This window comes from Athene cunicularia (assembly GCF_003259725.1).
Source record: "Athene cunicularia isolate RWA chromosome 3 unlocalized genomic scaffold, athCun1 chr3_part1, whole genome shotgun sequence".
Lineage (NCBI taxonomy): Eukaryota > Metazoa > Chordata > Aves > Strigiformes > Strigidae > Athene > Athene cunicularia.
The window spans coordinates 81609022-81621038 of NW_020799097.1; the positions used below are offsets into that span (position 1 = coordinate 81609022).

General features: G+C 38.4%; 1 protein-coding gene across 1 annotated transcript; it reads left to right on the forward strand.

Moving 5' to 3' along the window:
• The first annotated feature begins 394 nt into the window (after positions 1-394).
• On the forward strand, positions 395-11021 carry KCNK1 (potassium two pore domain channel subfamily K member 1). Its single transcript, XM_026844580.1, has 3 exons — positions 395-448; positions 5871-6297; positions 9191-11021. Exons 1-3 carry the CDS (start codon positions 395-397, stop codon positions 9448-9450), a joined length of 741 nt encoding a protein of 246 aa, XP_026700381.1. The 3' UTR covers positions 9451-11021.
• Positions 11022-12017: the final 996 nt, after the last annotated feature.

The following is a 12017-nucleotide window of genomic DNA, read 5'->3' on the forward strand; positions in this document are numbered from 1 at the left end:
ACAGAATTACAGCACCTCTGCACTCTGACACTAAATGCTCAATTTAGGGTCCTGAAAGACCTGTGAGGCGGCCATTGTTTCTTAAGAGAGAAGACCAATTAATGAGCTACAGGAGGGGCTGAACTACAAAGAGGCAAAGCAGTGATGATACAGAACTGCTTAGATTGGTCAGAACAGTATCTGAGAAGGATGAAAGGGGAAAACACCAGTACCGACAAGTGCCATGCTGACACAGAGTGGAAGAGTAGTGTGAACTGCTCGTATGCAATGCTGGGTTTGACATAGGCTGTTTTGAGTTGGATGGTGTTGTAAGCTACCTAGAGACTCTGGAAAACAAAGTGTGATGGTACATAATAGAGGGAGAAAATATATCTCACCTGGAATGCGATGAACGATGATCATTGCATCAGAAATAGCATGGCCAGCAGTGACAGTGTACTCAGAACTGGTGAGGCTGCACCTCGATTCCTGTGTTCAGTTTTGGGCCCCTCACTACAAAAAGGACATTGAATGACTGGAGCATGTCCAGAGAAGGGCAACAAAGCTGGTGCAGGGTCTGGAGCACAGGTCGTACGGGGAGCGGCTGAGGGAACTGTGGGTGTTTAGTCTGGAGAAGAGGAGGCTGAGGGGAGACCTCATCGCCCTCTACAGCTACCTGAAAGGAGGTTGTAGAGAGCTGGGGATGAGTCTCTTTAACAAAGTAATCAGCAATAGAACAAGAGGTAATGGCCTCAAATTGTGCCAGGGAAGGTTTACACTGGGTATTAGGAAGCATTTCTTTCCAGAAGGGGTTGTTAGGCGTTGGAATGGGCTGCCCAGGGAGGTGGTGGAGTCCCCATCCCTGGAGGTGTTTAAGAGTCGGGTTGACACAGTGCTTAGGGATATGGTGTAGTTGGGAACTGTCATTGTTAGGTTGATGGTTGGACTGGATGATCTTCAAGGTCTTTTCCAACCTAGACAATTCTGTGATACTGGGATCAATTCTGCCTATTTCTGTACAGAGTGATCTAACAGGAAAAATTAAACACAGGTAAGACAAAAGGGAAAGTAACTAAGAGGAACTTGCATAAGAGGGATACAAACCACTGAAAAGTGTAGAGAAGTCGTGACCAAGTCTTTTTAGAAAGATATAAGAGCAACTGACTAACTTGAAAGACAGCAAATGGAAGAGTAAATATTTTGTTCAACACATAATTGACCTGTGTAACTCACAGCACCAAGATCAATGTAAAAAGCATTTTAAATTATTTTTTAAAATAAGCACTTTTGTAGGCTATGACATTCAAAATTGCATCAGAACAGATAAAGACATTTTTATATTTTTGTAAACTCATAACAGTAGAAGTCCTCTAATTCATAAAACAGTAAATTACTTTTAAGGAAAAAATCCCCATATGTGAACAGAACTGAAACCCAACTGTCTGTATCTTGTGGGGTTTTGCTCTTTGTATGATCAATCAAATGTGGTCTGTCTCAAGACACTGAACTAGATGGAGCATTGATATTATTTAATTTGTCAAATCCTGCTGGTCTTGCACATGTTTTTTCTGTGAGCTTTTTTTGAAGGAGTGGTTCCACTAAGCTATGAATAGACAATAGAAGGGATTATATGTGAGTAATATCCTTTTATCTCTGGTATCACTTATCTTCTGAGTTTGGGCAGGTTATCTGAGGGTTTGGTTATTTCAAAGGTCAGTCCTTTTAAACAGGTGATTGTTATCTGATATTTGCATTATACATATGAACACACAGCATTCAGTAAATCTTGCCTGTCTTCATAATCTGTAATACAGTTATCAGATGTGCTACATGGGCAATTTAGTTGTAGTCATCCATAGCAAGTCTCCTTGATAGAATAAAGAAATGTCTTCATAAGTAGTCTCCTTTTTGTGAGCATCCTTTTCACCTAACTAAAAGAGTATTTTAGGATTTTAATTGTAATGCTTCTGAACATGGTAGTTTCCACTGAAAAAGGCAAACAGGCATACATTTTATTATATATTATTTATGCAGAACTAACATGTGCTAGGCACTTCACAGAGGAATTATAGAAGGGAATTTCTCTGAAGGTTAGAGTACAAAGAAGCTGCAAACAGGTGCAGGAGCAGAGATGGGAGGCAATAGAGTACAAGTGTCTGAAAGCAGACATGGAGTATCTCCTGCCTTGGATCTGTGATTTCCTCTCTTTTAATGTATGGCTGCGTTGGAGTTTTTTTAATGACTTTTGTACAGTGACAACTAAGATTATAGGCATTGTTAGGAAGTCACATAAAAGCAATTTCATACTGGGAAAAATATGGATCTTTTTCCTCCCCACTTGCCATAACCTCATAAATTGTGACTGTTTCAGCTCAAGCCTTTCAGTATAATTATTTCCAAGCAGTGACTGTATCCTGAGTAGCAAGCAAACATTGATCAGTCATGTGTTGCTTTTCGAAGATGTCATTCTCTTACTGGTGTTGGTTGAGTGGAGCATATATTCTCTTCTCGGTTTGGAACTGTCAACCCTCTTTAGTATTATAGTTCCTGTAATTGTCGTTAGCTGAGGAGCAGATACACAATCCCCTCAGCCGTGTCTTAAGTGATGTGACAGACTCACCAGAACGGCAGACCAGACCTTAGAAGGTAGCATCTGCTTCAGGCACCTCAACTAATTCTGTGAATTGGGAAAATTTCTGTAGGGGTTAACCAGGTGGGCTAGTCTGAGCACCCAGTTTAATGTAACCTTGTTGCAAACTTTCCTGTAGTAAAGTATTTTTCATTCTACATTTTCCTCTGAGTCTGGGTGCATACTGTGTAGCACATGGAAGGATAATGTCTGTCCTTCAGAAGAAATTATGAGAGAAGTATTGGAGAGGTAGCAGAACCCCTCTTCACAAATAGATGAGCTGATGGCTGCCTGGGTCAGCACAGAGTCTGGAATTAAATCACCATCAGCCTGCTCTGTGCATAGTGAATTGACAAAGGTGTCAGAGTAGTGGGGTTGTTTTTTTGTACACATGATACAGATATTTGAGTTCAACTTAATGAAAGCTTGGATTAATTGTACACTGCAAACATATATTAAATTTAGGAACCTGGAGCTTGCAGTGGACTTTCTAGATCTGCAAGCTCAACTTCTGCTTGCCATGTATAGCCTCATGATGTTTCACCATCCATAAAGTTGCCAAGCTTCATCAAGCTCCATTTTAAACGTAGCTGGACACTTTCCCCAGTACCGAACATGGATGTCTGCTCTAAAACTCTTCTCTGAAGCTCAAAAAACCTTTTTCTAGTTTCTAGACTAAGTTTATCTGTGCTACATGAAAGCTATTTGTTTGTGTGGCAATATTATTCTTCATCTAAAGCATTTCTTTTCCCTTGGTAGTACTTGTATGCTGATACATTAACAGGGAGATACTATATCACTTTTCAGCCTCCATTCAGTTGTGCCAAGAAAGCAAGCCACTTTTACCTTCCTCTCATAAAATAATCTCTGTTGCCCTGATGGTTTCAGTAACCTTCCTCTGCTCTTCTTCCAGTGCAAATTCATTCCTTAAGTTAGATATTCATAACGAAGTAGATTAGTCCAGATGAGGTCTAATCTGTGTCTTACTCAAATAGCACACCTGTATCTCTGCTTTACTGAAGACACCTTGATGTGATTGCCATTGCCTTTTTGTGGTGACACATGGGTCAGTTTTAGATACCCTATGATCTACTCAAAACACACATCTTCTCTTCCAAACTTGGAATTGATTGTCTGTTACAAAATGCTTTCAGGAAAACTAAGCAGCTGGTGCTGGTCCTCATATGGATGTGAGACAGGGAAAGACAGAAAACAGTAGAAGAAAATGGTTAGTTCTTGCAGTAAGGAAATGTCACAAGAGTTGTTTCTTGGAGGCCTGTGGTGGGGCTTGTGCTGTTCAACATGTTCATAAATGACCTGGAAGAGGGAGGTAACAAAGTTTACTAAAGGCACAAAATTATTTAAGGCAATAATGATGATGGAAGAATTCTATAGAACAACTGGGCAATAAAATGGCCCTAGAACATGAGTGTGGATAATATGCACACATCAAAACCAATCCTAGTTTCACATATGAAGTGATGGGATCTGCACTGGTAGATCCCCAGATACCTCTGAGGGGTGAGATCCTGGGTTTCTGATAGGGCCAAGAACGTCTCAGCTCAGTGGTAGTCAGAAATACTAGTCAAATGTCCAGCGTTATTAGGGATAGAGTAGAACACAAGGTGAGAAACCTTCTCTGCAACTTCATAAATCTGATTCAGCTGTGTCCAGCATGCTCTGTGCAGTTCCGGTTCTCTTATCTCAAAGCAGATAAAGCAAACAAAAGGGGAGCAAGAAAAAAAGCCATTAATTAATACAATTTTCTGGGGTTCAAAAGACTGAGCTTTGGTAAATTATTCATAAAGTCATAAAATTCAAATACAACTGAAGTTTCCTGTAAGGTTAGCTAACATGGAAAACTACACCATGCGTTTCTTCTCTAAGACTTTGTATGTTGTAATGATAAGACATTTTACCCACCTTTCATCATCTGGAAGTATCTCTATGCATCTTAAATAAAAAGAGTATTACCTTTTCTTGCTCTGCTGGAAAACTTGAAAGATGCTTCTGCTATTAAATTCATTACTGTAGAGGGGAATCTTCATGTTCATATAAAACCTGATGGGGCTTGCAGAGCAGCCAGTTTCCCAGAAGGTTTCCAGGAACCCTTAGGGAATGTCTGCCCTCTTTAGTGCTGCACTGGGCACAATGGGAAAGTGTAGAGTGAGCCCAGTTCAGAGATCAGAAGCAGCATAACCCTGTACACACTGAGCCCTGCCTGAGCTCCTCAAGATAGCTAGTTTCAGTAGCTCTGGAAAATGTCTCATTGTACAGCACAAACATAACCCAAATGAACTGACAGATTTGGGGCTGCAGAATTACTAGGGCCTCTCTGCACTTGCTTGGCTTGATATCAGTGTAAAGACTACCCAAACTAGATTTCTTCCTTGCTGCAATGAAAGCAAAATACTCATTTTTTTGGTTGGCAAACAGAAGAAAGCATTCCTGGTTTATGGTGGATTTACTGTTCTTTCCTGTGCCTATGATTTACATTTAGAACCAGGCTGTCTGGCAGAGTGTGCTTTGGCAGTGTCGCTGCTTTGCGCTGGTACAAGTGTAATTGCACATGTTTGTGGAATTGAGATCGCTGGCCATGATCAGCCTGTACGCCAGTGGATATGTGCCTCCTCTCTGAACAAATCACTGTTGATACTTCTCATGTGTAAATGACTAGGCAAAAATCCAGCCAGAGTGGTTAGATACCTGGAGTTTTTCTGTGAAAATGTTCTGCTTTTAGGTATCTTTGCGGATTATCATCTAAACACCTTGCAGAAACATGGAAGTATATAGCATGGAATGCTGATTATAATACTTTACATGTAATTTTAGTGATTTTCACAACAGGTCTTAGAGTGTGTTACTATGAAGTAGATGCAGGAACTTTTTTCTGAAGTATGGATTAGTTGACTTGATGAGTAAAAGAAGTTCCATCGCTTTGTAAAACTAAACAAAAAGGTCAGCAGGAAAATCCAGAATAAAACACAGATTTCCTGGCATAGGTTCCCACTCTTGACTAGGCACTACTTCCTTCTCCAAAATAAGCATTTATACAGTTACATTTGCAATTTTAAAGTAAAAAAATATTTTTTTAATTTTTACTTGCTTATTTCTAGTACTTAGTTTGTGTTTGTATATTTAAAACAGACTTTTGTACAGTATTTGTCGAGAACAGCAGAATTCAGAATTGGCAATAGTGAAGAAGTTTTTTTCTCACACAGTATAGCCAATATCAAATTGGTACGTGAACTCCCAGCTTTAGCTCAACCTGTACCTCCTCTGCTTTGTTCCAGGTTATGGACACACAGTGCCTTTATCTGATGGAGGAAAGGCCTTCTGCATCATCTACTCAGTCATCGGGATCCCATTTACACTCCTTTTCCTGACAGCAGTGGTACAGCGTATCATTGTATATGTCACCAGGCGGCCTGTATTGTATTTCCACATTCGCTGGGGCTTCTCCAAGCAGGTTGTTGCAATCATCCATGCTATAGTCCTTGGATTCATCACTGTCTCGTGCTTCTTCTTAATCCCAGCAGCAATATTTTCTGTTCTGGAAGATGACTGGAATTTTTTGGAATCTTTTTACTTTTGTTTCATTTCTCTGAGCACCATTGGCCTCGGAGACTACGTACCAGGAGAAGGCTACAATCAAAAGTTCCGAGAGCTGTATAAAATTGGAATTACATGTAAGTATGTAACTAACCAGCTAAATAAAAGTCATTTTGTAAAAAAAAAAAAGCAAAAAACAAAAAACCAACAGACTTTTCCTCTCCATTCTGTGGATGGTGATTGTTTTGTGAGCTGTCAGCTAGCAAACTGGGCATTGTAGGTAGCTGTGCAAAGACGAAATCTTTAAATAAGGTAAGTTTTCTTAGTTAAGAAAGAGAAAGCTAACACCAGAATTCCACTGTGCTAAACCATAGCTACTTACTCTCTTATTAACAGTAACAAAAATGCACACATTACTGTTATAAAAATGGTTAGAGCATCATGGGCTAAGATTTCAGTGCATCACAGAGCCAGGAAGATGATCCTTGTAAGGTCATCTCATAAAGTGAGATGATGAGTGGGCAGAGATTAATCGAGTAGCAATGGGAATTGAGGCACAATAGCAAAGTTTCTGACTCCAGTAGTAACAGAAGGTAGCTGCAGCTGGCACTGGCGCATATCAGTCAGAGAGAGACAAATAAATTGAGATGATAGCAAAAAAAGACCATGAATGTTAAATTTAAATAGTTATGTTTGACACAGAAGAGAGGCACAGTGATTAGTGATTGGATCAAAGTAGAGCTAAGAAAATTACCTTTGTGTTGGTATTCTGAATGAATGTATGCTGAGGTCAATATTCTCCAGTGACAGTGTTTTGAAGCACCCCTGTTTCTGATACAGCTTCAGTCTGCACTGCCCTGGTCACCAGGCACACCGCTTAAAAGATCTGAACGGCCTAACCTCACCTTTTGTGTCAGGTCCTTTTCTTAGGCTGGTATGCATTTTTCTGTGCACGATCCAGCAATTTTAATGTAGGCAAAGTGTCCATTACTTTGGTTTGTATTTTCCCTAAAGAAAGATTGGGCCTTGGAATTTTCATTCCTTGAAGCAGGGCCTTGAACTAGCCAACAGAACACTTTATTTTATTCTCCTGACAGGTCTGTTCTCATTGCAGGAGATTTCCCCCTCTACCCATAATGTTAATTTTACCAGCAGTAGCTTTTAATTATTACCCTGCTGATCTGTGGAGTTGATCTGGCGATGCCAAATGATGAAGTGAATGGAGAAAGTTACATGTAATAAAGGTCTTGTAAAAATTTTAGCTGTTCTGAAAACTCAAAATCAGAAGGACACATTATGGCTCAGATTATCCTTTTTCAAACTTTAAAACACTTAGAAAATACTAAAGGAAATTTATTAGGAAATACTAAAAGGAAAAAGTAGCTTTTAGGCAAAGTTATGACCTTAGAATATTTAATTTCAACGGGTTTTAAGGTCATAACTTTTAAATTACTGTTTTTCCTTTCATGTGAACAATTCAAGGAATCAAACAGAATATATAAAATGTTTTCTCTTGCTGAACGTAAATTTTCTTCAAGAAGAGCTTTGGAGTTCTACATCAGAAAATGTGTAATGAGTGCTACAGGCTTTTCATGAATTTTTAGGAGAACACAAGTCCTGTTCTAAATCAAGTGGTGATCAGCTGGACTGAGTTTCAGAGAAAATTATAAAATTCTCTGTGCAGATTTATAGATGCCTTTTAATTGGCATAGCTTTGTCACTTCCTTGTGTTAAGGCATACCTCCCATTTGATGTCATGAGATAAATCTTAAAAACAATTCATAAATTTTAACTGTAGTGCTGATGTAGGTCAGTAACTGCTATTGCAATATTGATTTAATGGTGCTTCTGGAAGGAAAAGGGAAGTGTTATTGCCAGCGAATAATCTGTAACTACAGGTGAAATATTTATGCCTGTAGGTAACAGAACAGTGACCATATGTAGATTATAATAATTAATCTATGTTGATCTTTCAGCACATTTAATGTTCAACCTTTGGTTGAGCATGTTGTACTAATAATTATACACTTAGCTTCTGCTTGATTTACTCATTGAAATGATAAAATATTCAAGTAGTCATGCTCCTCATTAAATTGTAATGATCAGTAGCAGGGATCTAACGAAACATTAAGATTAAGAAATGGTCATTTTAATACCTTCCCTATAGATGCATATGTTTGGAGAGGGGGGGGGGAAAAAAAAAGAGCACAATGGGCTATTAACTATATGAAGCTCCATTTCCAAAAGTCTCAGTCTATGAGAGCTGACTATTACCTTTAAAAATCAGAGTCAGTATACCACCAAAGTAATCAGTAATATCATTTAAGTAACACTTCCAAGTTTGAATAGCTTATGTATGTTAGTAAAACATTACAAATAATCTTCAAGGTGTCATCAGATGTAGAGACTTCATCAGGTTTTTAAAATATCAGCAGTGATTTTTCATTTTGATTTTATTGGTTTTGTACACATTTCTAGTTGCTTTGTTTTTGCACGCATTTCAGGGTATTGGATATCTTCTTACAGTTTTAAAGGAAAATAATTAAAATGTTTTCATGAAAGACAGGTTATTTGTCCCACTAAACTGGTACAAACAGCAAATAACCGTAATTAGCTGCCATAGTTTTACTTCTTTTTATAATATGTAGGAATATTAAGGGAAAAAAATCTTTTGAAGAGCACTTACTCGTGAAGTTCATAAGTAAGTGGGGGAGCATGCATGTGGCAAGTTTTAAGATTCTGTTTCATTTAATGCCTTTACTTATTTTTCTCTTGTACAGTTGTAACAGAATTAAAGCCACTAGGGTTACATTTTTTTTTTTATTATGTGAGTCTTGTTGATAGTAGAATGAAAAACGAAAAAAAGAATTTGAGAGTCCAGAGTGGGTTACAGAGCTCTGAAACTGGGTCATAAAGAAGATTAGCATACTGTTCAGCAATGGCAGGCATGGGAAAAGTTACAGGGTTAAAAACATTCCAGACCCACTTAATTTGCTAATAATTAAAACACTTTTTCTTTTTCGTACCCAGGTTATCTGTTGCTGGGCCTTATCGCAATGTTGGTGGTTCTTGAGACTTTCTGTGAACTTCATGAGCTCAAAAAGTTTAGGAAGTTGTTTTATGTGAAGAAGGACAAGGAAGAGGACCAAGTGCATATAATGGAACATGACCAGCTCTCCTTCTCTTCCATCTCAGACCAAGCAGCCTCCATGAAAGACGATCAGAAGGCAAATGAGCCTTTTGTGACTTCCCAGTCCCCAACTTCCAATGACAGCTCTCTAAACAACTAATACAGGGGTATCCACACCATTGTTTTGGTGTGTTTATGCTACTTACCATAAGAAATAGAATGCCTCATTTTTTTTTTTTCTGAAAATATAAAAGCTGGAAGACTGTGCTACTTTAAAAAGGATTCATCACTTCCAACATAGAAAAGACTTCTGGGAAAAATGTGGGAGCAACCCTGGGAACAGGGAAAAAATGTAGGATGTGTCTGGGAACATTAAACCATTTTGCTTGAGGGATAAGGAGTTAGGTGTATCACTTTCAGAGGCGCCAGAGAGAAAGGCTTGCACAAGCAGCTTCATCCAACATCTGTGAGAGAGTAGGCCTTCACTGACATCCAATTCACTTAGTTGCACACACCATCTTGCAACTGGGTGACAGCAAATTTTGGGATGTGCACTTTTGATTGTCAATAGTATAGTCACAGATTTAGTCCAATCACACCAAATATCTTAATTTGGAAAACATTTCCAGAGTAGTATCTACATATCTGTTGGATGGGGGAGTATCTAGATCATCCCTCTATTGCCCAGTAACTTGCAGGTGCAAATAATAATTATAGGAATTAAAAAATAAGGCTCCGGTCCCTCCTTTGCCCATGCCATTTACCTTCAGATTTCCTACTTCCTTAAAAGGTCCCTAATCACAAGAAAAATGTTGTCCTGAGGAGAGTATGCCTTGAGTCTTCCATGCTGTTTGTCTTTGTATGAAATACTTTTGTAAACTCTGAGAGATATCAACACCAGTTCAAAGTGCTGGGTGAGGTGGGGTTGTAGGGAAAGGAGACAGCTACATTTCAGTCCTCTGTCCTCTGAAATGGGCAGGAGTGGGGTTTTAGCTATGTGGAATGAAGTGGAAAAGAGTCAGCGTTTGCCACAATTGGCATAGCCATGTGCTTATGACATTCTCCTAGTAGATTGTTGAAATCAGTTGAGCAGAATGACTCAATGCTGTTTCTTCCACAGTCCAACCCAGTGTGTGCTCTCTGCTGAGCTGATAGGTAAGTGGAGGAACAGAAATCATGTCACCTTTGAACATAGCCCCTTTTTCTTCTTTTGCTTTTCTAAGTAGTACTCAGAGCACTTTGGAGGAGGAGGGAATGTTTCAGGGCAAAACAATTTTTCAGTTTTTCATATGGCAAGAAAAAAGGAAAAATGTCACATTTGGTTCAGATGGGACCGAAATTTTTTCCCCTTGGGAAAAGTCACTAAAAAGTCCTCACTCAACTTCTGAAGCTGGAACCTCTTTGGCTGTAACAGGAGAGGTGTTTTAGTCCAGCTACCAGTCACTGTGCTGAATGCAGGGACCTTGGTGTGAATTTCAGTGAGCAGGAGATGAGACTTAAGGGGTTGTAGTACTCTCTCTTCTGGCCTTAAGAATCTACGATATGGGAATCTTGAGAATGCTTTGCAATGAACAAAAGATCTGGAGCCCAAATAGCCATATTAGAGCAGCCTCCCACATAAAAATAGTGTAGAGGAGAGCTTTTTCCCTGCAGCGCAAGCATGCCAGTTTGCCTGTAATTTGGCTTTTAGTGTTTAGAGCTGAATAATATTTTAATGTAAAAGAAAAAAAATGCAGTGTGTCTAGATTTAGCGCACATGGGAAAAATACTTGAAAGTTAATAACCCAAAATATGCTGTGTTTGAGCTTAATTACAGCTATCATCAAACAGATTTTATATCTTTACTGGAAAAACTTACTTTATGGTTAAATCAGCTGAAAGTCTCCAATTAAAGTTTATATTTATAGAAAACCAGAGCTAAAAGTTTTGGATGTTTTGGGTTTTATAGATTAGGTGAGAGCATACTGTGTTTGCATGTTCCCAAGAAAGTGGCTATTTTTATACTGCTTAAGTTAACACAATTCTATTTATAATGAATGTTAACTGGTATATATGTACATATATACATAAATATATTTATATACTGTACATATATCATAAATCACCAGAGTTTAACAGACTTAGGAATGGCATTTTAGATAATTTTTTTTCCCCTAGGCTTCTCTTTATACAGTCAGTAATTGAAAACTATGGCATTAAAATGACACTGACAAAATTAAGAGTACTGTACTATAAGAATCATTTATACTGTTTTTTTTCAGTGGAATTTTATTGATTGTTTTCAGTACCTTAAAATTAAAGATTTCATTTCAGTGTAACATTAAGCTCTAAAGGATATGCACAGATGCTAAATAATATACAAAGTTAACTTTGCAGCGTGTACACAATTGCAAAACGTAGACACATGAAATGAAAGCACAGAATTCAAAGCAGAAGCGATAAACTAAGCAGTATACTGTGATGTAGGTGAGTATTTGTTATTTTAAACTTAAATAAAAAGTCTGGCTTTTGCCTGCCTGCACTATGAAGTGGGGAGTATTTTCTTTAGTGGGGGGTGTGTGTGTGTGTGTGTGTGTGTGTGTGTGTGTGTGTCTGCGTTTGAAAAGATTGTACATCCTTTAGTTAGCCTTCCTCAACTCAAGGAGGCATCATTAATGCCAGAGCGTGTTACCTAACCTTAATATTAATGGTAGCTTAGTATTGTGTTGATTATTCCTATAGAACAAA

Excerpts from the sequence above, each read along its gene's own strand:
- KCNK1 (XM_026844580.1), top strand. The coding sequence starts at position 395 with ATGATCATTGCATCAGAAATAGCATGGCCAGCAGTGACAGTGTACTCA. Across the intron at positions 449-5,870 it reads TGACAGTGTACTCAGAACTG|CTCAACCTGTACCTCCTCTG; the intron begins GTGAGGCTGCAC and ends TCCCAGCTTTAG. Across the intron at positions 6,298-9,190 it reads GTATAAAATTGGAATTACAT|GTTATCTGTTGCTGGGCCTT; the intron begins GTAAGTATGTAA and ends TTTCGTACCCAG.